At 27.7% G+C, this 24,048-nt stretch overlaps 2 protein-coding genes, 1 long non-coding RNA gene and 4 other non-coding genes across 10 annotated transcripts; 1 reads left to right on the top strand and 6 right to left on the bottom strand.

The window, feature by feature from the left end:
• Window positions 1-429: 429 nt before the first annotated feature.
• LOC122851635 lies at window positions 430-4,295 on the bottom strand. Of its 2 annotated transcripts, none has more exons than XM_044150996.1 (4): window positions 4,163-4,295; window positions 2,866-3,117; window positions 2,594-2,726; window positions 430-863 (listed from the first exon to the last, which is right to left on the bottom strand). In XM_044150996.1, the coding sequence occupies exons 2-4, from the start codon at window positions 3,074-3,076 to the stop codon at window positions 692-694; spliced, it is 516 nt and encodes a 171-aa protein (XP_044006931.1). In that variant the 5' UTR covers window positions 3,077-3,117; window positions 4,163-4,295; the 3' UTR covers window positions 430-691. The 2 variants fall into 2 exon arrangements, with proteins under 2 accessions (XP_044006931.1, XP_044006930.1); XM_044150995.1 differs by having other exon boundaries at window positions 3,626-4,293.
• Window positions 4,296-5,008: 713 nt separating this feature from the next.
• Window positions 5,009-7,410, bottom strand: LOC122851633. 3 transcript variants are annotated; one of them, XM_044150990.1, is made up of 10 exons: window positions 7,287-7,326; window positions 6,978-7,138; window positions 6,822-6,911; window positions 6,623-6,685; window positions 6,415-6,480; window positions 6,138-6,179; window positions 5,986-6,057; window positions 5,782-5,900; window positions 5,511-5,665; window positions 5,177-5,301 (listed from the first exon to the last, which is right to left on the bottom strand). In XM_044150990.1, exons 2-10 carry the CDS (start codon window positions 7,059-7,061, stop codon window positions 5,249-5,251), a joined length of 744 nt encoding a protein of 247 aa, XP_044006925.1. In that variant the 5' UTR covers window positions 7,062-7,138; window positions 7,287-7,326; the 3' UTR covers window positions 5,177-5,248. The 3 variants fall into 3 exon arrangements, with proteins under 3 accessions (XP_044006926.1, XP_044006927.1, XP_044006925.1); XM_044150991.1 differs by having other exon boundaries at window positions 5,009-5,301; window positions 6,978-7,410; XM_044150992.1 differs by having other exon boundaries at window positions 5,009-5,301; window positions 5,782-5,889; window positions 6,978-7,385.
• Window positions 7,411-9,533: 2,123 nt separating this feature from the next.
• Window positions 9,534-23,789, top strand: LOC122851636. Its single transcript, XR_006373713.1, has 5 exons — window positions 9,534-9,830; window positions 16,568-16,937; window positions 21,247-21,360; window positions 23,287-23,384; window positions 23,544-23,789. It is a non-coding gene; the product is annotated as an uncharacterized LOC122851636 (long non-coding RNA).
• Trnay-gua lies at window positions 12,997-13,090 on the bottom strand. The gene is made up of 2 exons: window positions 13,054-13,090; window positions 12,997-13,032 (listed from the first exon to the last, which is right to left on the bottom strand). It is a non-coding gene; the product is annotated as a tRNA-Tyr (tRNA).
• Trnaq-uug lies at window positions 16,406-16,477 on the bottom strand. Its single transcript has one exon. It is a non-coding gene; the product is annotated as a tRNA-Gln (tRNA).
• On the bottom strand, window positions 16,605-16,676 carry Trnaq-uug. Its single transcript has one exon. It is a non-coding gene; the product is annotated as a tRNA-Gln (tRNA).
• Trnaq-uug lies at window positions 16,806-16,877 on the bottom strand. Its single transcript has one exon. It is a non-coding gene; the product is annotated as a tRNA-Gln (tRNA).
• Window positions 23,790-24,048: the final 259 nt, after the last annotated feature.

Below are 24,048 nucleotides of genomic sequence, written 5' to 3'. Positions count from 1 at the left end.
AATAATATTGTCATTTTGACTACCTTGCCTTTGTCTCTTAGTTTGTCTGGTAAATTAACAATTACTCACATGAAAAAGAAAAAAAAAAAAACAATTTGCTTCACATCATTATTATAATTATCAACATTATAAATATAATTACTAATTTATTTATTTATTTATATTTATTTTTTTACAAAATTAATATTCTAGTTAAAACATTAATAACATGAAAACATTAAAGTGGTGATTAAAAAGTAGCTTCATAAATTAATCACTGATTTTTTTTTTTTCAAATTAATTAATTATTATTATTATTATAAAATAGTAGTTAATAATATTTACAATATCATATTAAAATTAACTTAACATTTATTTGATTGAAAAAAATATTTTTTTTAAGTATTGAATTTCTCTTGATAGTTAATTATTTTTTCTGTTTATTTTTCCACACTTTGTTTAGTTTTGTGCAATTTTTCTAATTCAATTATACGATATCACAGATACGTCAAGCAATTTATGAGATTTCTCATTACTCTTCATTTTTTTTTTTATCTCTATAATCGTCATTAGACAGACAAATAGTTTAGATAAAGATTATTATTATCATGAGATTCTTCACTCGCAGTGAATGTGGTTATTTATTTATTTTTTATTTTCGAATAATCACAATGAAACTAATAATTTTTAAATTTTTTTATCATAACTATTTTCAACGAAGTCGTATTTTTTTCATCATATTGAGTACACTTGAACGTGGCAAAGGGCAAGTTGGATAAAAATTATGACAGCCTTGACCCTCAATACCGTTGATAAGTTGACCTATATGAGCTGCAAAATGGTATCTTGATGCCACTTCCGCCATTGTCGTCAAACTTGTATCTCTGTAAATATAAAAAAATTAATTTTTATTAATTTATTACGCGTCATATATAAAAGCAATTTCAAATTTTTTCACTCATGTTATTTTTTTTTTTATTCATTAAATTTAATTTATACTGCGTATATTATTTTATTTTTTCAAAATATATATAAAATAATTTAATTTATTATTAACATGTTTATGAGAAAACACAGTGTAACATTTTACATATATAAAAATAATAAACAAATAGCATTGCTAAAGTAAGATTTGAAAGGTACAAAAAAGACTGTAATTTATAGGCTTATTGCAATATTGCAAATTGCAGCCAGATATAACAGTTCAATGTAAACTGGGAGACGAGAATCAGCACAAGGCAAGTTGCCTTTTACTTTTCAAACTTGATTTTGAAAGACTGACAATGAAGCAAATCTCTATGATAGCATTTTCTCTTTTTTTTTAGTTGTTGTTTTGTTTTTGTATCATCATAATAACAATCAAGAATTAATTTTGTCTTATTTGTTTTTTTAATTTTGTTTTTCATTATAACAATTAATGCCTTGAAAGTCATTAAGCATAAAGTACAAATGACTTTATTATATTTAAGGTCAATGGAATGTGAGCTTGATAACTTTGTTGTGAAGGTAAAGAGGCAATGGTAATGATGGAGAATTGCTCAGTCACGATGTATATACTTGTTTCTTTTAATATTTTTGTCGGAAGAGAAAGTTTTTTGTGTTGGATAATCTATACGAAATGGAAAGTGGCCAATGGCTTCGTTATATGTGTTATGCAAAAAGTGAGAGACCCGTAATATACTGTCAAATTGATCGTAATTTTTGGTCCTCATTATTATTACATAAACAAAATAAAGAATGCTTTCACATTTACGATAAACAAAATGCATCTGTTTTTTTTTTTTTGTTTATTAATTTAATTTTTTTTTTCTGTTCTATATATTGCATAATTATTATTCGTTTGAAAAATAAAAAATTATATAATTCTTAAGGAGTGGTTCTTGTGGATTTTCCAACTTGATATATTTATTTTATTCAAGCGTATAAAAAAACGTTGCAATTTTTTTTTTCTTAAAAAAATTATTGTGTCTCTATAAAAACCAAATAACTTGTTTTTTTTTTTTTCTTTTTGTTGCTATGTAATTATAAATTTCCAGATAAAAACTGAATTAATAACTGTAACAATTTTATCTATATTTTTTGTATTTTTTCAATTACCGTTTTATTACTATCATTTTTTATTTCGTTATTTAATATGAAGCATTCAACTTTATTACATGATATCGTACAATATCATATCAATAAAAAAAGATAAGAAACGCATGGAGGTTTATCGTTTCCAAGTGTTGTTCTTCCGCATCGATGACTTTGCCAACGAAAGTCGTGAAAGTAGACATAAGTGCACTGACCACAAAGTTGAAAGTGGTAACTGAAAAAAACTAGCGAAAAAAATTCATCGGATATAAAATCCAATTTGTAAAGAAATTTCTCAATCTAGCTGAGTTGACTTTTCTAAAAACTCGTTCAAACAGTATTATTAAAAATTATTTTCCCATATTTTTTTGTTTACATTAAATTAAGATACTTGAAAAAAATAATATGTAAATTAATATTTATCATTTTCAAGGAGTTTGATGAATATTAAATATCCTCATGTAAATGATATCTGTTATTTTTATTTATTTACTTATTTTTAATTAAAAAATTTAAATATTTTATATATATTCTCTCTTACCTGATTAAATTGAGCAAGGATTTTTCCATTTCACTCAGTTGATCCTGATGCGGTGATGATGTGAGTTCACAAATAAGTTTTGGTAAACAAGCTGTTTTAATTGTCATCATCATTTTTGCTTTACGAGATAAAACTAAAATAAATTAAAAATAATACATATTAATATTTTATAATGGGCTATAAAAATATTATATTTAATACAAGTATAAATTTTAAATGTCAAATTATTATTACTTTGTATATTTTAATTTTTTTTTTTATTATTTTTTTACCATCATTGGAATCAATTTCTTTTGTTGCTGCCATCAATGATATTTTTTCTGTATTATGTTTTGGTGGCCCTTGAAGTGTTCCAAATGTTGAATTATTTGACACCATGCCATTTCCAAATACTTTGTTTATCAATGTTGTATAATCACCAGCAAAAACCAGAAACATTCCAATAAAAATAACCAAACGTACAGTGCCAGTGTCAACAACCATTTTGCTTTGTTATTTATTTTTCAGTAACAAAAATATCAACTCTGAAAATTAATATCAATTAGTTTTAAATTATTTATTAAAAATATTTTTCTTGCCAATTTGTACCGAAAAAAAAAATGGATTGATTAATTTGTGTATTGAGTTAATAACTGTTTGTTTTTACTATCCACAAAATGAAAAATCAAACAACAAAAACCACCATGCTATTGTTAGTAATGTCATGTTAACTTTCACGTATTTATTTGTTTTTTCCTCATAGCCACTATAGTAGCAAATATTTTAAATAATTAATGTTGAATAAATATTTCACTGTTATTGCTTTTTTTTTTTTATTTTTGATCAGCTATAATTGCAATTTAAATGTTACTTAATGAACTAAAATCTCTTTGCACATCCGGAGTTGCTAAATAATTGTTTAATTCTCGTTTTCTTTTTTATTGTTATTTTTATTATTATCTATTTGTATACCCAAAGTAATAATCTAATACAATGCGTTGATAGCTATTTTTATTTATTTTTTTTATTAACTCATGCATGTGAGAAACTCACCAAAATGATTTATACTTTCCCACTTGGATTGTAAAAATAATAAGCAAAAATAAAAATACCTATATTTTGTGTTTATAAAACAATTGTTTTGATAAAAAAAAAAAAAAGAAAATTAATACAATTATCACTATTTAGAATTTTAAGTAAAACTTGATGTTGATCATGATGACAGTAACTTTAATATTGAGCATTAATTATTATTCAACAATGCACACTCAATTTGGTGTCACAAACACGACTGACTGACTGACTACTGATACAATTTAAAATTTTTTTTTTTTTTTAGTTTACACAAAAGCAAATGTGGTGACGTAAATTCACAAAAAATTATTTATTTATTTATTTTTTATACGATCATCTCATACATAAACACGAGGGTCAAATGGGTTAATGAAATTTCAACTATTTAAAAAAAAATATAACATTGATTAAAATTTATCACAGCATTGTTGCTCAACAAAATTTTAATCTATTATATTTTTTTTATAAAAAAATGAAGAATATAATGAATTAATAATTAATAAAATATAAAATTACAATACTAGAGACTGGGTTGGATCCGTAGCCTACCGGTACCAAAGAATCACTGTGAATGGTTTTGAACAACGTCAAGTTGGAGCTAAACTGGTGACCACCATTATGGCAGTCAGTGAAAGTTAGACGGAAACAGGCGAATGTTATGTTGTTGTGCGTGACTTGGTCCAGGTTTAAATGCAATTTCTGTCAATTGCAAATAGCACATTGGCTTATTTTGTTTAGAATGTTTTTTATTTTTTTTTTTATTACAATGATTAGTTTTAGAATTTCCGTATTTTAGTGCAATAAAAGGTTGGTAATAAAACAAAGTAGATCTGGGTGGTGAAAGCAGAACGAAAAACAAATTAGTTGAGACGGTTTTTTTTTTTTTTTCTAAACTGACATATACGTGAAGAAGATAATTATTTGATGATGGTTGCAATTTATTTGACACTGACAGTTGAAAGTTTATATAGAGTAAACTTGAAAAACATCTTGTCAAAAGTAATTATGATCAAAATTGTCAACGTTTAAAGTCTCTAAATGTAGAAGATTTATTGACATTCTCTTGAGAATTTTAAAAGTTTAAGTAGTTCAGATATAGAACTTGTATTTTGATACATGTATTTGTTTATTCAGTTATTTTATTTATTTATTTATTCATTTTTTTATTAAAAAATATTTTCTAAATAATGAAAATAAACTTTGTTTGTTCATCTTGTTTTTATTTTTCTAGAGTTAGTAAAGATAAGGTTTTTTTTTTTTAAATGTGACTTGTTCACCTTGCATATTTATCAAGGTTAATAATATTTTTTTTTTTTTACTTTTTCAAGGTTAATGCAATAAATTCATTTAATAAACGAATGTCATTGTAATCCTATTTTTATTCTCAACATCAATTTATTGGTGATAATTTTTTATTATATATCAGGGCCTAATATTAAACGTTAAAAAAATTGAAAAATTTCAAAATGAAAATATCAATGTATACAGCAAACTATTAAATTAAAAAAAAAATCTTGAAATTATTATTTATTTCTTTTTTTTTTTTTTTTTTTCAATTTAAATAATTAATTTTTTTAAATAAATTTTTTTATTTATAATTATTCATAAATTTCTTGTTTTTTTATTTTTTGAAAACGATGTATCACATTCGTTAACTGCAAAAAAAAAAAATAAAATAAAATATTAATTAAATTAATCTAAAAAATAATAATTAAAAAAAAAAAATAAAAACTTAATAATAATTTCATTAAAAATGTTACAATGTGTTAAATTAATAAAGTGAAAGTGAAACGAATTTTCAAGTAATATTCTTTATTACTCTGAGTAATAAAATTAAAGAGGAAAAAAAAATATGTAGACTTACTTCTTTCGGAAGAAGCATTGGAAGTTGTTTCAGCTGAAGCATGATTACTTGAATCCGATGTTGGTTGGTAAATTTCGTATTTTATTTGGTCGACTGACAAAGATTCCATATTTTCTTGGTGGTGGTGTGCTCGGTGGAAACGACGGTTCAAGTATCTTTTACAAAAAAATTACTCAAATTACAAATAAAATAAAATATAAAAATCAAAAGAATCAAAAAAATAACTAATAAATATAGCTTAAAATCAGTGGAATATTTTAAGTTAAATAACCTTGACATTCTCAATCGAGTCTTTGTCGAGTTTTGCATCCTCCGTAAATTCCTCTTTCCCAATTCCAGACACGATTTGACTTTTGTACACCTTTTGTCGATATTTTCGCTGTAATTAATCTAATATTTTATAAAAAAACCACTAAATGTGTTGAATCAAAAAATAAAAAAAAAAGAATAATAATAACTCTCTCAATGGATTTACTTTGTCAAAGACTTTTTCCAATTCATCCAATTTGGTAGTAGTACTTGCCAATTCATTGTGCAAATATTTAATCTGTGAATCAATGAAGTATTAATTGAAAAAAAAAGGAAAAATAAAACTCATTAATTTGACTTAGAGTTCAACGAACAAACCTCATTTTCTAGGTGGTTTGCCATGACCCTCTGTGCTCCTTTCTGAAATATTAAATTAATAAATAATGTTATTAACACGTTAAGAGAAAAAAAAAGAAAGAAATTCAATTCTTTTATTAACTATATCTTATCATAGAATTCTCATCTTTAAAATTTCAATTAGCAAGATTAATAATTTATTTAATTTTATCCTCAAATGAATATAATTTAAAATGAAAAAATAATTAACTCTCATTATAAATATTAAAATTATTTTATTAAAATTATTTTTGCTTACTGCTTTCATAACAACATCTTCATATTCCTGGCGTTTATTTCTGAGTGCGATGACATCCTCGAGTTTCTAGTAAAATTTTTTGTTACATTATTTAACAGTTTCACTTTTTAACTTGATTTATATTCTATTTTATTTTTTAAATTAAACTTAGATAAAGAAAAAAACTAATGTCATTGAAGATAATTAAAGTCATGTATGAATAGCATACCGTTCTGTTGTCCGCAACAACTTCCAACATCTCATCATTGGACCTTTCGATTTGCTTGATTACCTGTTTTTAGAGAAAGTGAAAGATCACGAGTAAAAAAATCAAAACAAAATTTCACTATATATAATTTACAAAATAGCAAATTCTAAAATGTGATAAATAAATTACAAATTTTAATATTTATTTTTTTATTTCATACCTTATTGGCGTACCATAGCACCAAATAGAACATCAAATACGTAAAAATACAGACCAATATATTGTCCAGTATATATTCACGTATAAATGACTGAAAAAAAAAATTAAATAAGAATTTAATTTATTAAATATAAAAATGTAATATGGATTTTGTTACCTGTCTGTCATAAATGTTGACAAGTTTTAATATGGGATTTGACTTTACAAGTGGAGAAAAAAAATATTGCTTTTGAGTGAACATGATGATATCGACAATCCATTAGCGAATATAAACGACTATAAAATGCATGGAATATTCACTCATGATATCGTGAAATTCTGTTTGTACATTATGATAGGTTAACTCGTTAATATTTGTGGTTGATGAAAAAACATTATGACAGTTTATTTGGAAAATTTAGCAATAAATAAATTTTATTTATTATGCAAATGAAAAAAAGTAATTTTTATATTTATTTTTGTTCACCTTTGACAATTATTATTTCAACAACGAATAATATATTAAATTTATTTTCTATTTATATTCATGAAGTCTAAATAAAACTGTTATAAAAAAATAATAAAAAAAAAAATTGAATTAATTTTAAAAAATTTCATTTCATTTGTTTATGGTATTGACAGATGTTTTTGTCATTCTCAATAGTTTCTTCGACATAAAATACTTGAATTGAGATTATTGTTATTTTTTTATATTCATTTTTTTTTTTGCTTTTTTGTTCACAGAGCTACTTGAGACACATAATACCAACAGTAGTCATCTTCCAAGATTTTGTTGGCAAATCGTGGTTGAGATTTTGTATCGTAAACGTGCTGCAAGAGTATATATTTGCCATTGCAGTTATTTGGAGAAAAAAAAAAAACAGATGTGGGCTATACTCAATTTTCTCAACATTTCTACAATGGCTATGAGCCAATAGTTCATGAGAAACACCAGCAGGTATTGCCATTTTCACGTTTACTATTTGCCAAAATTATTATCCGACAAAATTAAAGTATTAAATAATCCAAATATATATAAAAAGAAAATACAGTCCACATACACGCATCCATAAATCGATAAAAATAATAAAAATATTATTTCAGGTATCCAGGAGCTTGGAGAGAAAAGAAAAAAAAAAAAACAAGTAAGCAAACAAGTAATTCTATTTCAAGAGATCGAGAGATTTAAAATTTCGATAAATTCGTTTCGATGGCGAGGACGATTGAGCCAGTGTTCTTATATGGCTGTCAATTCGACTAAGAAAAAAATAAAAAAAAAAAAGACCAACAAAACAACACGCACATATATATATTTGAACGATGAAAGGCTTTATTCTTTTTCTACTTTTTTTAACCGTGTACACTCATCACTTTTATCTTGCCGACATTCTGACAATCTTCAAACGATCGCAGTACAACCACTAACAAGACCAAATAATTCACAATAAAAATTAAATATTAAAAAAATTATAATTTTATTTTTATGAATTACTTAATTTTGTTATAAAAAAAATAAACAAACATACGATTCAAGTCACGACTAGATTACATCTCGTAAAATCATTCATGAGAGTTTGTATATACCTCAAATCAAAAACTTTTATAATTTTATGAGGCTTAATCTACGTAGTTTTAACATCGTATCGTCTACACCGTGTTATCGTTTTTATCGGCAGTATATTTCAACGACTCCATAAGTGCATAATACATACAACCACGAATAATATTATAAAAGTTAAAGAGGAAAATAATGATTGTCACGTACGTGAAAGTTTGCACATCATCTTGGCGAGACTTGACAATTTTCATGTCTCAACCGATGTGACCATATTTAAAACTGCATGCTTTTAAAATTATTCACCCTCTCTAAATAATATTTAATTTTAAAAACGTTAACGTCGTTAAAAAGATAAAAAAAAATGAAAACATTAAAGAAAGAAAAAAACATATGTTTCAAATGTGTATATTATTTTATCTGTGTTTTTTTGATTCAATCAAATAAACACTGAGATTAGCACATGAAAGAAAAGTGCGACAGTGTGGTACTTGATCATTAATGATATACAGCATTTTGCAAATACAGTATATATTATTACTTGGTATATGTGTGAGTGTCTGTTTAATTATATATGTATATATTTTTAGGCCCTACTCGCCACTTGTCATTTCCCATGACGCCTCGCGGGCAGGGTTGACTAACTAAATACAAAGTTAGTCAAAGAGATATCCAGGGTCAGAGTTAAACCATGCTTAAAACTTTTTTGGCCCACTTGTGCATCAATTTATACATCATAATATTGAATAAAGATAGTGGGGATTTTCATACTTTGACATATAATGACAGTGAGAAAAAAATCAACTGTAATAATAAAAAGATATATATAAAAAGAAAGCCACTTGAAAATCAAGCAAAATACTGATTAAATTTGTGATCGAAAAATGTTTATGGAGAAATAATTTCACCCTATTGTATTGATAAAAAATAAAAATAATGAAAAAAAAAAAATTCTTTATACCCTACCCACTTGATGCGCGTCGGAAATGTCAGTTACATTCGGACGTGGTAACGCCCCCCCTTGAACGTTTCTCTTATGCCAATGAAAAAAAAAAAACAAATTTCACGGTATATATGTAAAAGAAACTGATACACTCACGTATATAATAATATATTCTATAATTTTATCATTATTATTATTTTTATCTAAAATAACTATTTATTATTTTACAGTGTAACATGTACACCTCATCAATTCACATCTAATGCGATGAGACAACGGATAAAATGTTGAAAAGTTTTACTTTTCTTTGAGGATACAACAAGAAGGGTATATATCTGAAAAGTTGTCTTTTTTTTTGCTGTTGGTGTATCATAAAATATAGAGAAGAAAGAAGACAAGATAAGGGGGCACTATTGCACGGTCGATGATCCTCCTGTGCCGAGAACATCAGACGCACCAAGATACTTGAGGAGAAGAAGAAAAAAAAATATATATAACCAAGGAAGAAGGAAACATCGGATGAACCCTTAAGAGTAAGTAAGTGAGTGAATAAATGAATGAGTGAACAAGATGACTTGAAACCAGCAGCCGCAGGACTTGGTTTATACACAACGATGGCATTGAAAGACATAATCGATTTGCCGTGAAGCCAAGCGTTATTCGCCCTACAGTCACACTGTGACAAGAAGAAATCTTTTTCTCTTATCGTTGTTCGTTTCCTTGGCGCAAAAGCATCACCCAACCGAGAAATTACTCATCGTTCTGATTGAGGTTAATTAATTAGATAATTAAGTTGCCGCAATAGTCACACAACTGAGTGATCTAAGACGTGTATATACAAAATCGTGTTCACTTCTAAATTCTGAATCTCTAACACACTATCCTTCTCAAAGGATAAATTTTGTTTTCCATTATAAAACTATATCATTTTTTTATTTGTTGCAATTTTTTTTAATATCTCATGCTTTTATCACAAAAATGCATATTGTATTTGAAAAAAAAAAACAAAAAAAAACCCCTCGAATATATCCACTTTTTTCATTATCTATTTTATATATTGTTTTTTTTATTATTTGATTTCTTATGCAATGTGTACAATGGGATTCTAGTTCCGGTTGAATCAATTTTCCTAATTAATCTTCAATTTACTCTGTTGCACATCAAATATTTTTATCCACATGTTACCGAGATACATATATATTTGCACTCATATATTCATTGAGTTTATTTTATATTTTTTTTTTCATTTATTTTATCCTATCCATCGTTCATTTTTTACGTATGATATTTGCTCTGTTGCGTCTCTCTTTTTCTCTCGCGTCCGGTAAGCACGACGGAAAAGTCTATTGACTCCCCTTTACGTATATTTCCGCGGCTATACCAACGATTCAATTCCAATGGTACGCGAGGCATGAAATAAGTGTACACAAATCTCTCCTTCTTTTACCCACTTTACCACCCTCTCTCGTCACTTTTCTCTCTCTGTATATGTTAGCCCGTTCATTCGCCTCTGGGATACAGTATTTTTCTGCTTTACCATGACAAAATAAATTTCACCCCCTGGGCACAAAATAATAATAATAATAAATAAATAAAAAAGCTAAAGTAACGAGTGAAAATAAAAATGAAAGATAGAACGATGGAAAAGTGAGCGAAAATTATGTACTCCAAATTCAATTTATATGTGTACCAACAACTACCTATACTTTTATACATCTGAATATATGGAGTATATTTTTTTTTATTTTTACCCTTGATTGGTTATGAATTGAGAACACAGGGAGATATACAGCTGAATAAAAAACGAACGAAATAAAAAAAAAATAAAAATAACTTTAGAGATAAAATCACAATTTTTGCGTATATACGGTAGCTGGTTAAAACGTTGTAAAGATTTTAATCAATTTGACGCTTTTGTTGAACGTAAAATTATTTTTATCTGCGTATACTCTTGTGATTGTCATTATTTTTTAATTCATTTTATAACTGTATATAAGTTATCAGAATAATATGTGTGTATACATATTAAAACTGATAAAAATTCCTAATTATAACAAGTGTGTGTGTGTGTTGATGATTGCGATGGCATATATATATTGTGTCACATCATGACAGAATAATTCAAGCGTGCCAAATCTTCGTGATTCATTTGTGATCGAATCTAAAACGATTTAACAATGCCACTTGTGCGGGGGCCAGTTGTCATTGGTTTGACATGACACACCTACCGAGCGTAACATGACACGCTGGTGTCTCTCCCTCTTCCTCATTTTTTTTTTTGTTAATATTCCATCTTTTTTTTTTTGCCATCTTTTTTATAATGTGTAATATTATTTTTTGTCTCACTTGAATCACAACCATAGTCTGAAGGGTGATATTTTACTCGGGGTTATAGTTTGCAAGTGTTGCAGTATAGTACTCAAGCTCCTGTCAGTCAAGAATCAACCAACCGTAAGAAGTAGTAGTCATTGTGTACATCAAAAAAAATAAAAAATTATATATATATACATTTAACAAAACACAGTGCCGAGGGTTTTGTGCATATATATATTTTTATGCTAGGGTTCTTCTGATTGAATATCGTGACATGCAGCAGTGCAATGTCAACTCGAAGAATATGCTCAAACTTGATATTAATTTGAGTGGTTTTCGGTTGAATGGTTTACTGTTGGACAGTAAACTTGGACATATACATATATTGAGATGTCTATGTGTTTCTTGATTAATTACTGTCAGTACATTCTATATATTCATGACTAACATTGCACCAAATGTACATGTATCCCCTAAACTCAAAATGTCTCCTGAGACACCTTGATCATCTGGAATATATACTCTGTATTCATATTGATATGAATTATAATTACATTATTGTATAAAGTCAATTTTTAATTTTTTTCTTATTTTGCAATTGTTGGTTTTTGTTTAACACCAATTTAGTTTATTTTTTTTTAATTTAGTTCAACTAGCTTCAAACAAATAAATTGATAAAAGGTATTGACATTGATGCCTAGCATTAAACTTGTATTACGAAATAGTTAAATGATTTAACTGATCACCATGAATTCTCTCTTGTAACTATTCAAATTGACAATTATCCGATTGTACACAGAAACAGATAACCGATGTAATTCCGTATTACAGGTGTTTGTAATTGAAGTTTTCGAAGCGTAACAAGTCTGCCATCACCAAATGTCCTTGATCAATGTATATATATGTATATATATAAAGTTTAATGAATTTATATTGAAATTCTAGAATTGTTTTAAATAAATGTTTTTGACCTCAATATCCGTAAATGTGGAATCTCTTTTGAAATTTAAATTGATTGAATTGAAAATAGCTTATTGAAAAATAATAAAAAATTCATGTGCTCAACCTCAGTGTCAAATACAAGTCTTTTTATTATTATCATTATATAATTGTGTAATAAATTTGAGCTACTTTTAATTCAAGGCTTTCAATTAATACAGTTTAGAAATTTTGCATTCATGGTAATATCAATTAAAACATTCAAACGTGATGTAAACATAAAATACCTGTTGATAATTTACAAACAGATGTTTCAACGATAAAACAAAGTGTTAAATTGTTTTTTTTTTTTTTTTAAATATCAAAAATTAAAGAATATTAAATTTTATTTAAAAATTAATTCAACAATAATTGTTTTTATAATAAAAAAACATTAAAAAAAAAATTTCCTTCGAGCCGGATTTGAACCAGCGACCTATGGATATCTATTTTTAAACTTTGCAACTACAGTCCACCGCTCTACCAACTGAGCTATCGAAGGCTGGTGAACGTGGAGCCGTTAGTTCCACTGTTAAACTCAACCGCTAACCAACTATTGCTTCATCGAGTTTTTTTTATTTATTATCATCATCATTCAGATTTCGTTTATCGAAATATAACATTCAATTCATAACGGAGTTATATTTGATATGTATAAATTAAATTTAGCTTGCGCAAGATTTTAATTTAAAAAATGAAGTGTTGAAGAAATAGATAGTAGATATTTATTTGTGAAAAATCACTTGCTTATAATACGATTTTTCTCATACAATAGAATCAAATATATAAGGATTTACGAACAGGTAACTTTACGACATTGAAAGCATCGAACCAGAGAATTGGGTGTCAGAGCTAACCCGAGCACAGTGATTGTACTCAATTTTATACCTCAAAAATCTTATATCGTTTGCGATCCTTGCCAATCACCATTAAAACATCGAAAAAGGGGATGAAAATTTTCATGACTTCTACACAGTTTACATAAAACCGTAAACTTCATTTCTCTTTTACCAAAAAGTCTTAACAAAAACAATTTTAACTAAATATCTATCTTTATATATCTAAAGCACAGAGATATTCAAATTACTGTTAGCATCGTAAAGTCATTCTATAAGGTATTTTTTCATGGTGTCATTATTTTATTTTTATCGTTAAAAAAAAAATAAATGCTTAAACCTTTTAATTGCATCTTCTTATTACTGAATTAAGGCACTTGGCAACATTACAGAACAGAGTGCTATACAAATATCTAACAAACCATCATTTGTTTTGTGTCATGAAGATAATATACAGCCCAAGGCTTTTCATTATTTTTAAAATAAATATTAATTGCCTATTTTTATTTCTTAAATTTATTTTCTTATTTTTTTTTTTATGCATTTAATGTTGGTTTATTTAAATAAAGATAAACCGTAAATATATAGGTTTTTTTTTTATTAGTATGGCACTTTTGTGGATGACGATCAGTAATAAAGAAAAATTATTGTTAAAAGTCTTTTAAATTGTTTACCAAGACAATTTTTAGAGGGTAGTTAAAATTCGAGACATTGTAAAGACGATCTCATATATATAAAATATGAAAAAAAAAATTTTGTTTTCATATTTATATAAGAAGCAACAAACTGTCGAAGATACGTTGATTTCTTTTTATCTATATTTTCATTTATTTATTTACTTTTTTTTATTATTATATATTTTTTTATTTATTTATTTAATACATACGAAAATATAGACTGAGCCGTTTTTTTTACGCTTTTTGCACTTAGAAAGGTATAAAAAAATTGGCGTCTTATTTAAACGTTTTTTCCCGTTCAACAGTATAATATGAAATAGAAGGTTTGAGACTACTGTCTAATAATGTTTTTACGATATAAGTTTTCAAGGGTGTACCCACGAATTCGCGTTGAAGAAACGCGTTCGCGAGGGTTAGTGGGCCCTGACACGTAACTCCCTTCATTTTTTTTTTCTTTACACAAGGGGATTTCTATATCATGGCACAAAAGAACGTAATAAAATACATTATAATTGCTTTGATATGCGTAAATCTTGAATATCGGACATTTACGAGTTTCATTCAAATTGGTTCAAGACGTTTACTGATGGTTAAAAAATAAAAAATAAAAAAAATCTCAAATAAAAATCGTCCCTCCTTGTAGTTGAGATATCGATACTAATAATAAAAAAAAAAAATTAAAAAAAGATTCGAGTAGTAAAAATAAAAGCAGTATAGGCAGAATAAAGCATGCCATTGTTGCAATTGCGAGCATATCCTAACTATATAGATAGAAAAAAAAAACTATGAGATATATAAGAAACATATCGGCAAATTTTGTTACTATATTTCTTTATGCTTGGCTTTGGGAAATACGCCACAGTCATAAACTATGAAGATTCGAGTCATAACTTAAACCGTATCACGTTTTATTTAATTGCCCTGCGGGTTTTTTTCTTTTTTCTTTGATTTTTATTATGCATACTGTCTTCAATCCCTCTCTTTTTTTTCACCTAAAACAGTAGTCTTATTCGTATGCATATAATAATATTATATTTATTGCCACAATGGTTGTTAAAGTTTTAATGCTAAATGTTCTCAATCTGGAAATTAAACTCGATAAAATATTTGTTATTTAGTATTTTCGCTATAATATATACATGGAGTTCTAGACTATTCTCAATGTGTTTTGAAAATGTTTAAATAACTGATCAGTATATGCCAATAACAGTATCAAAATTCAAAAATCAGGTTATGAAATATTAATATTAAATTTTATTGTATATTATACTGTCAATTATTAATAAATTTTTTTTTAAATATAAGCAAAAACATGAGAGTACGTGTACATTCAAACTTTGTATAGTTCTATATTCATACCGGGTGATATTTTATAGTACAGATATACTTCTAAGTTACGGGGTTCCGCTCGTTAAGTCCAAGAAACTTTCCGCGGATAGTATAGGCGATCGTCATTTCTTCGTCGTTCTATCTCACTTGCACACAGCCCTCAAATTTAAATTGAGAAAGTATTTTACGAGCAACCGAGAGAGTTTCACGGTAGCGTTGTCACATCTTGATGAACTTCTACCAACGATCGGTTAAAAATGTCGCTGTCTTGCAGCTTGTCTCGAAAATAAACTTATATATATATCCTTTAAATATACATATAAAACTTTTCAAAACATATTACCAAGTTTAAATTAATAGTGCATTTTATTATTTTGTTATAATTTTTTTTTTTATTTAGTTAGTTAGAGTTGTTGATTTTACATTTTTATAATGGCAATTAAAGTAATAAAATGAAATAGAAAAAAAATTGTAAGACAGTTTAACGATGCACTAAATGCTGTAAACAAATTCACATGATTTTCTAAAATGAAATTCAACTTTGCAATGAATGTCTAGTGATTAATGTTAGTAGATTTAAACAGCCGGTATTAATGATAAAAAGCTTACATCCAATCACTTGGTTCTGTTGGTGAAAGCACGCCAGATAAGAGATAGTAACCCTTCTGGTATTGTTGGCGCTACAGAGTTACTAAAGTACGAGAATAATGGAGGTTTAATTGCTTTATTAGGCCTAAAGTTACGGCTTAGCTTGGGTATCACACAATCTGTATAGATAAACTCATCTGCCTTATTTTTTGCTTAAATAAATTGTGCATTAACTGTTTATATAAATACACAGTAATTGCTGCACTGAATTTATTGTAAAATTATTTAAAAATAAACTTTACAGTAAGACGATTTAAAATGAAAAAATATATAATCAAATCTAACGGATTTTGAAAGTAAAAAAAAAAAAAAAATAGATGATTTGCTAGGTTCTACCGAGATTTGAACTCGGATCGCTGGATTCAAAGTCCAGAGTGCTAACCATTACACCATAGAACCGCTGATGATCAATTAAATTTTAAAAGTCTACAGAAATTTGATTTTTTTTTTGGTTAGAAAATAAAATTTTGAGACTTTTTATTTTTACAGGTGTTGATGTCAACCAAAAAAAATTGAGATACGGACGAGGTTCTACCGAGATTTGAACTCGGATCGCTGGATTCAAAGTCCAGAGTGCTAACCATTACACCATAGAACCGCTGATGATCGACCGAATTTTAAGAGGCTTTAAGAAGTCTGTTTTCTTTTATGCAGTTTGAAAATAAAACTTTGAGACTTTAAGGCTTTACCGGTGTCGGTACTGACCAAAAAAATTAAGAAGCAGTCAAGGTTCTACCGAGATTTGAACTCGGATCGCTGGATTCAAAGTCCAGAGTGCTAACCATTACACCATAGAACCGTTGAATGTGTGTGTGACAGATAAGTTGAATCATATTGTTATGCATTCCCATTCATAAAGGTAAGAATTTAATCACTTGAAATATTCTCAACTTTAATAATTGCATTCAATTTTCAATTAAAATGGACAATAATAATTTTAGCGTGCCTGTTTTTATAATTTTTTTAATTGATAATTGTAAATTTGTTAATTAAAATAAACAAAAATCCATTATAGTCTTATTTAAAATAATGCAAATTAAAAAAGAGATGGATTAAAATGAAATTAATTTATAAAATTTCATGATATTAAATTATCTGAAATAAAAACTAAATAATAAACTACAAAAATTAATAATTTAATATTTTGTTGTATTATTATTATAATTTGTTTTTCATAAATATATTGACGACAATAGAGAAAGAAAAATTGCGGTATATTTGTTTGCAAATAACAATAAATTATTTTAAATATACGTATATATATATGTGCAAAATCCTGAAAGAGCAACCCCTTAAAAACGACATGGATCACAAAGTAAGAAATGATAGATGAAAACGTATGGTTGCAAAAATCCCATAGTGGGAACTAAAAATGTATATGTGCTTTACAAAATTTACCCTCCCAATCTTTTTTTGATTCAATTGAAAGAGTCGCGTCAACCCCTAATTGAACGGAAGTTGGCAATAAATATTATGTTTCTTTTCAAGTAGGGTTGATTTTATAATAGCACACACAACGATGAAAATTATACGAATGTTATTTCATGTAACACGCGACTTTTCGCGCTATTATACGGATAGGAAACGGATGTTCAATCAGTGTATGATTCTCTGGTACTATTACTTGACAATATTATTTGTAACGTCAATATAAATATATACATTTTTAAATTTATCTTTAAATTATGATCAATTAACTTGAGACTATAAAATTTATTTGAATAAATTTTCAAAAGCAAATATCTATTTGTGTATGTACATGTAATATTAAAGTCAATGTTTATCTAGCATTTGTCATTCATGGAGTTTTAATTAGACATCTAGATGATTGAATTAAAAGAATAAAAAAAAAAATAATATAAATGGTTGAATGAGATCGAGAAGTATTTTGTGCCTCAGGCCAAATAGGATATAGAGGTGCTTTTCGTCGTAAGGGTAAACTGCGAAATGAATCCCATTATTCGTGCCCCGTTGCATACCAACAAGCCAGTGCGGGGAAGAAGGTAGCCAGAAGAGAGAGGGAAAGGGCAACACTTTGATGTTGAACCTACCATTGCCTTTGGGCCATTTCAAAAGCCTCCCTGCTATTATTATTGTTATCATGATTATGAATATTATGATCATCATGAAAACACTCACAAGACTCATTTTAATTGTTCAAATTAAATTTAATAATCAAATGTATATTAAAAATTGAAATTCAATCATATCATTTATCTATGATAATTTAAATAATAAAAAATAATTATATACAATTTAATTTTAATCTACTGTCAGTCATCGAATTTAAAATGTCAAAAATACTTTCAAATCAAGTACGGTTATCAAATTGTTACAATCCGCAACGAAATGTAATATAATGCTTGGACATTTTCAAGTGAAAATAAATATAAGAAAAAAAAAAAAAAATAGAAATTTCAAGCTTAATTCAAACGATGAATGTATTAAAACACAGTGCACCCCTATATCGCCACGTGACCTCTTCGTGGCAGCCATGCTGGATTTTAAAATACGCGGGAAAGAGTAAAACGCAAGGGGTTGCATTTGATGCCAACGAGGACGCGCAGAGGGGTCGGGAGACTTGAATTAACGATGAAAAAAAAAAAAAAAAAACTAATAATAGAATAAAAAAATATAACGTGTGCACGTCACGCCTGGTGGTAAAATGGTGTGTGACTAATGCGTGATTCTACGTCCACTCGAGCATCGTCACACGATATAACACATATACATATCTATGTGATGCAAAAGAAAAGGAAATCGGCATATTGTCACTTTGCTTTACCGAGCGTATCAATTTTAAACAAACGCAATTTTATCTCATCATTAAGATTCACATATTTATAATCTCTATTTGTATTAATATATATTTAAAATGAGAAATAAATTGTTTTAAATATTTAAAATAAAAATCAAAAAGATCATGATCACCACATCATATCAACATGTTAATAATTCATATGAAAGTAAATTTTAAAATATTTATGGTTACGTAAATATTCAAACGTGATGGATAATTAAATAGGGGCATCAATTTTGAATGATAGATATATATATTAAATGCATCATATGAAAATACATATATCAATGAAGTTTTTGTTTATATAAAATATAGATATATCTTATATTATATATAGAGTGTACGTTGTTTAATCGAAATTGTTGAAAGCCGTTGAGCGAAATAACGACCGTCCGTGTATACACTAAACCACTGACAATGTTCACAATATATATTTAGATATATAAATAACACCACCACCTCCTGTATTCTCCTCCTCACTTAAATTTGTGAGGGAGTCCAAACTAGTCCACCAGTTGTGAAACGCGTGTTGCTTCAGCTGATACGAGAATCATCGCATACATAATCCGTCTCTCGATTCTCAATATTTGCTGCTTCATCTACCAATAATACCTTGCCAGTACAAACAGTGTGTACGCAATATCGATTACTCCCAACATTTCGTTTATCTCATTCCCATATTTTTTTTTAAAAGCATGCACACTCGCAATTCGAAAAATCTGCAAAATAGATTTTTATTTCATTTTTTTTTTTCGTTGTATATATTCTATGTATAACCAACGTGTGTCATACTCTGACTATTTTTTCAAACTCAATTATTCATCTATAAATTCAGCTGAAAAAAAAAAAAATATGGAAGAAGCAACATGGAAATAAACGTTGATGAATAAAAATAATAATAATGAAAAAGAATTTCGTGTGTATGAATACCAACTGCAGATCTATTTGGTAATGTCCGACATCCCTCAATTTTTTTTTTTTTTTTTTTTCGCTATAGGTCAGTGAGACTGCAGTATTTTCATGCTGCGTCACATGCACGCATTGGTTTTTAAAAAAAAAATTAAAATAACACTGTAAAAATTGAAAAATTTTCTCTGGCTAATGAATTTTTCAAATAAAAATCTCTGATGAAAAATATTTTTAAAAAAATACTCTGTTTTTTTTTTTGCGCAACTTTTTTATATTGATTGAAGTAAATTTGTGTATTAAAAAAAATAATCAAAACCTTGTTGATTATTATTATTTACTTTATTTAGAATTAATTTACTCCACCTGAATATAATTTTATATATATCAATCAATCTTGAACAGATGGTATTATACGGGCGCTATCATTGTCATCGAATCTTTTCGCTCGGTTACGTATTTTAGATTGTTGCCCTACTTGGCGGTTATCATTACTAAATTTTTAGCACAGCAGCTTTTACGAAGAAGGGTCGTTGTTAAACACATATTATATATTATTCTCTTATTCTTCACAATCTAAGCAAATATTTAAAAGGGAATTTCAACCTCACTCTGACCGCCCACTGAGTAATTCTTTCAACTTCTTCATTGCCTAATATACTATCCCTTCAAAGGGTGTCAAAAAAAAAAAATTAGAACTGATATAATAAATTCGATGATATTCTCAAATTTGATCCTAATCTTGTCTGTCCATATAAAATTCCCCCTCAAAAAAATACCGTCAAAATATAAAAGAAAAAAAAATTATATACAAAGAGATTGTCAAGAGATAATCCAAACAAATAAATCGAGAAAACTCGACGTGTAGCCAATTAACATAAATGAATCCTCGCACCTCTTTATTTTGATGTACAATAAAGGCAAGAGGATGAATTATATTCGCACGAATACATATTGTATGTGAAGAAGGTTTTGGCAAATATATATATGGTATAGACAAAATACGTTTAAACAAAAATTTAACCGTGGGATAGGTGGATCGAGACATACACGCCATCGAAAACGAATTTCGATAATTAATCACGATAAAGTCAAGGGCAGAGTGACGAATTGTTTCGTCCAGTATCCAAGCTACCCTGTAAATTCTTTCTGGCATAATATTTTTTTTTTTTTTTACAACTGGTCATCCCTTCAATTTCACCCGCGTTCAGCCTCGAGTATCTTGTCCAGAAGGGTTGGATTAGATACGTCGTTCATCCCTTGTCTCTCTCTCTTTTTTTTTTTTTCATTTGGCTGTGCACTCATAGGCTATGACCCTCCTCAAGTATTGGACCCACTCTCTCTTCCTAAAACCCTCGTGATACGATGTGTGACGTGCTGTGTGTATTTATCGACCATGCATGTCCACTCTCACGTCAACATTTACACATGTATATAACAATATACCTATAATGTTTTATAGGTGTGCATGGGATATCCCAGTGACCAGGGTGAATTACGAGGCTGTGGACAGCGTGATGCATTGCTAGTGAACATCGAAGGACCAGATCCCATGAGAATCGAACAAAACTGGCTGGTTAGATATCCTCGTATATACTTCATTGCAACACTACAGTCAAATCCAATAGTCAATGTTGCAATACACACAGAGACAACTTGAATTTATTGGAAATATCAACGATACCATAAGTGCCAATATGACTTATCTTAAATCACTCTGATAAATAAATAATTTCATTTATTATTCAATTTAAAATTGTTATATATTTTTAATTTATATACCAACAAATTAATTTTAAATGATATAAAAATTATCATAACAATATGTTAGATTCAGATGGAGTAAAACAAAAAAAAAGTAATGGATAATATACATTGTATATTTGAATATTTGTATATGTGTGTCGAGGGAGTTTCACAAACTCGTTAAAAGTAACATTCGCAGTTTTCCATTCGCTAATGCGTCCATCCAAGCATTTCCGCACACTGGCACTTTATTTTTATTTAAAAGTATATATACAACATCTCCCTTATTTTCTGAGAGACTGCAATTGTCGTCTCGTTCATCCAGAATTTCATATACATATATGTATATTGAAAGTCTATGTAGATATTTTGGTTGTTCATTTAATTTTGCAAGACGATACGATCGATTACCACGATTAAAATAAAATGTAAATGGTTTGAAGAAATAAAAAAAAAAAGAATAAATAAAATAATGGTAAAAAAAAAAAGGAATGAAGACGAGCAAATGAGAAAAATTGTGAGGGTTAGAGAAAAATGAAAGTAAAGTAGTGGCATGCTTTGGCGTTTATTTCTATTCGTTGAAAATGTTTAATATATATACATATACACAAAACTTGTGTGCTATATGCAAATACGCTCTTGGTAATCGTTGAGTGGAGGCTGATGTCTTCCTCTGGCGATACTAATGGCCGGGAAAATAACGAGAGAGGAAGGAAATATCGTTCGGGGAGAAATAAAAAAAATAAAATAAATAAATAAAATAAAAAACATATAGATATATTTATAGACATGTCATGTACACATCTACACATTTAGTCAAGAATCAGTTTAAAAAAAAATCAATGACACAGAACAAAATGTCTTATTTCGATTGAAATCTTAATGGGACAATTGAGAATAAATATAATTCCCAAAAGAGCAATTGATTTCACTTGCGTAAGTTGAATAAAATTAAATTTGACATAAACAAACTCACTTGTCAATTTCAATTTGACATAATCATTAAATAATTTAAGGATTTTGCGTATTTATATATTTATTTCAAGATAAAATTTTAATGGTTATTACCTTAACATTGATAAGATAGCTTTCGTATTGTCATAATGATTAATTGATTGTCACACATATGATGTCAAAATGTCACTTTTGGTATACGGCTTTGTCATTTTCCACAAACATTGGATATATTCCCCTTTTACTCAACGTGCATGGCATTCTCATATAAAAGCAAATTGCATTGTAACTGGACTGCAACAGGCGTGTCATTAATCAATCCTCAGAGTACACATTTTCCACAGTTGCATATAATACATTGACGTCATTCAGCCAGTCTCTCATATCACTCTCAGTCTCTTTGTTCATGCAACCTGTGGAAAAAAAATTTAAAAAAAAATGAAATATATGTAAAATCAAAAAATATTTAAATTGCAAACTGTATTGATCCCTTGATCCTTGCATCATCTGCATACTCAGGCGAGTCAATACAACAACCCCTTTGACGAGACTATAATTAGTTCTCAGTTGGTTGCCAATCGATCATCATCATAATATGACACAAGCTTATCTACTGTCCAAAATATAGAGCTATAATGTTATTATCTTCAAATACATACCATTTAAATAAATGTCATTGATCAACACAAAACTTTGAACACAATCTTCATTAATGTCTTCTTCCTTGAAACGGTTTTTTCTTTTTTTTTTTTTTTTAATTTTAACATTGTCTTGATTCTTGATTGTTTTTTCTTTGTTTCAGGTGTTCTGTCCAATTTCTAATCTGATTGCCGGAGTTTGGATATTTTGCATCAAGTGCTTTATTCATTATCATTCAGCTGAAATCCGGCCCGGAGAGAGGTACATTAAAATTTTTGTAAAAAAAAAAAGTTAAAAATCCATCATTGTCAGCCAAGCGAATCACTCAACAAGGCTCACTTTTGCTTTACTTTTTAACGAGTATACTGTATGAAAAGATAAAAGAAACTATAAAGAGCAAAATTTTTTTTATCTTTCAAGGGACAAGGTGTGAAGCACGATGAAGAAAAAATGATGTTGATGAAGAAAAATGAGAAAGTAGAAAAAAAAAAAAAAAAATGAATAAATAAAATGGACAACTGAAAAGGCTGAATTACAAGCGCGGAAGCATTTAGTTTCATGAATTCTTATGAAACGATTCATCTTTTTTTTTTTTATTTCTGCCATGTGCAGAGTAATAAATCTAAAAACAAAAGTATATAGTTTCTTGGACACTTGTAATGTAAACAGTTGAAATAAAAAAATGTAAAACTCAACACTTTTTAAATGTCCAAATAGGTTTACATTTTTATTAGATGTTAATTTAACATTTAACTTGAGTTTTAAAATTTAACAAAATAAATTTTTTGCTTTGTTTTTTCTTTACAAGTTTAGTTCATTAAACTTGGCCAAACAAATCAACGTCAATCATATATATTTCATTTTTATATTTTAAAACAATATAATCTGCATATCAAAAGACTGAAGAATTAATGAGAGCAAAAGA

The sequence above is a fragment of the Aphidius gifuensis genome, linkage group LG3 (assembly GCF_014905175.1).
Source record: "Aphidius gifuensis isolate YNYX2018 linkage group LG3, ASM1490517v1, whole genome shotgun sequence".
NCBI classification, from domain to species: domain Eukaryota; kingdom Metazoa; phylum Arthropoda; class Insecta; order Hymenoptera; family Braconidae; genus Aphidius; species Aphidius gifuensis.
Note: the sequence above shows the minus strand (reverse complement) of the source record. Positions and strands in the feature narration are given on the sequence as shown.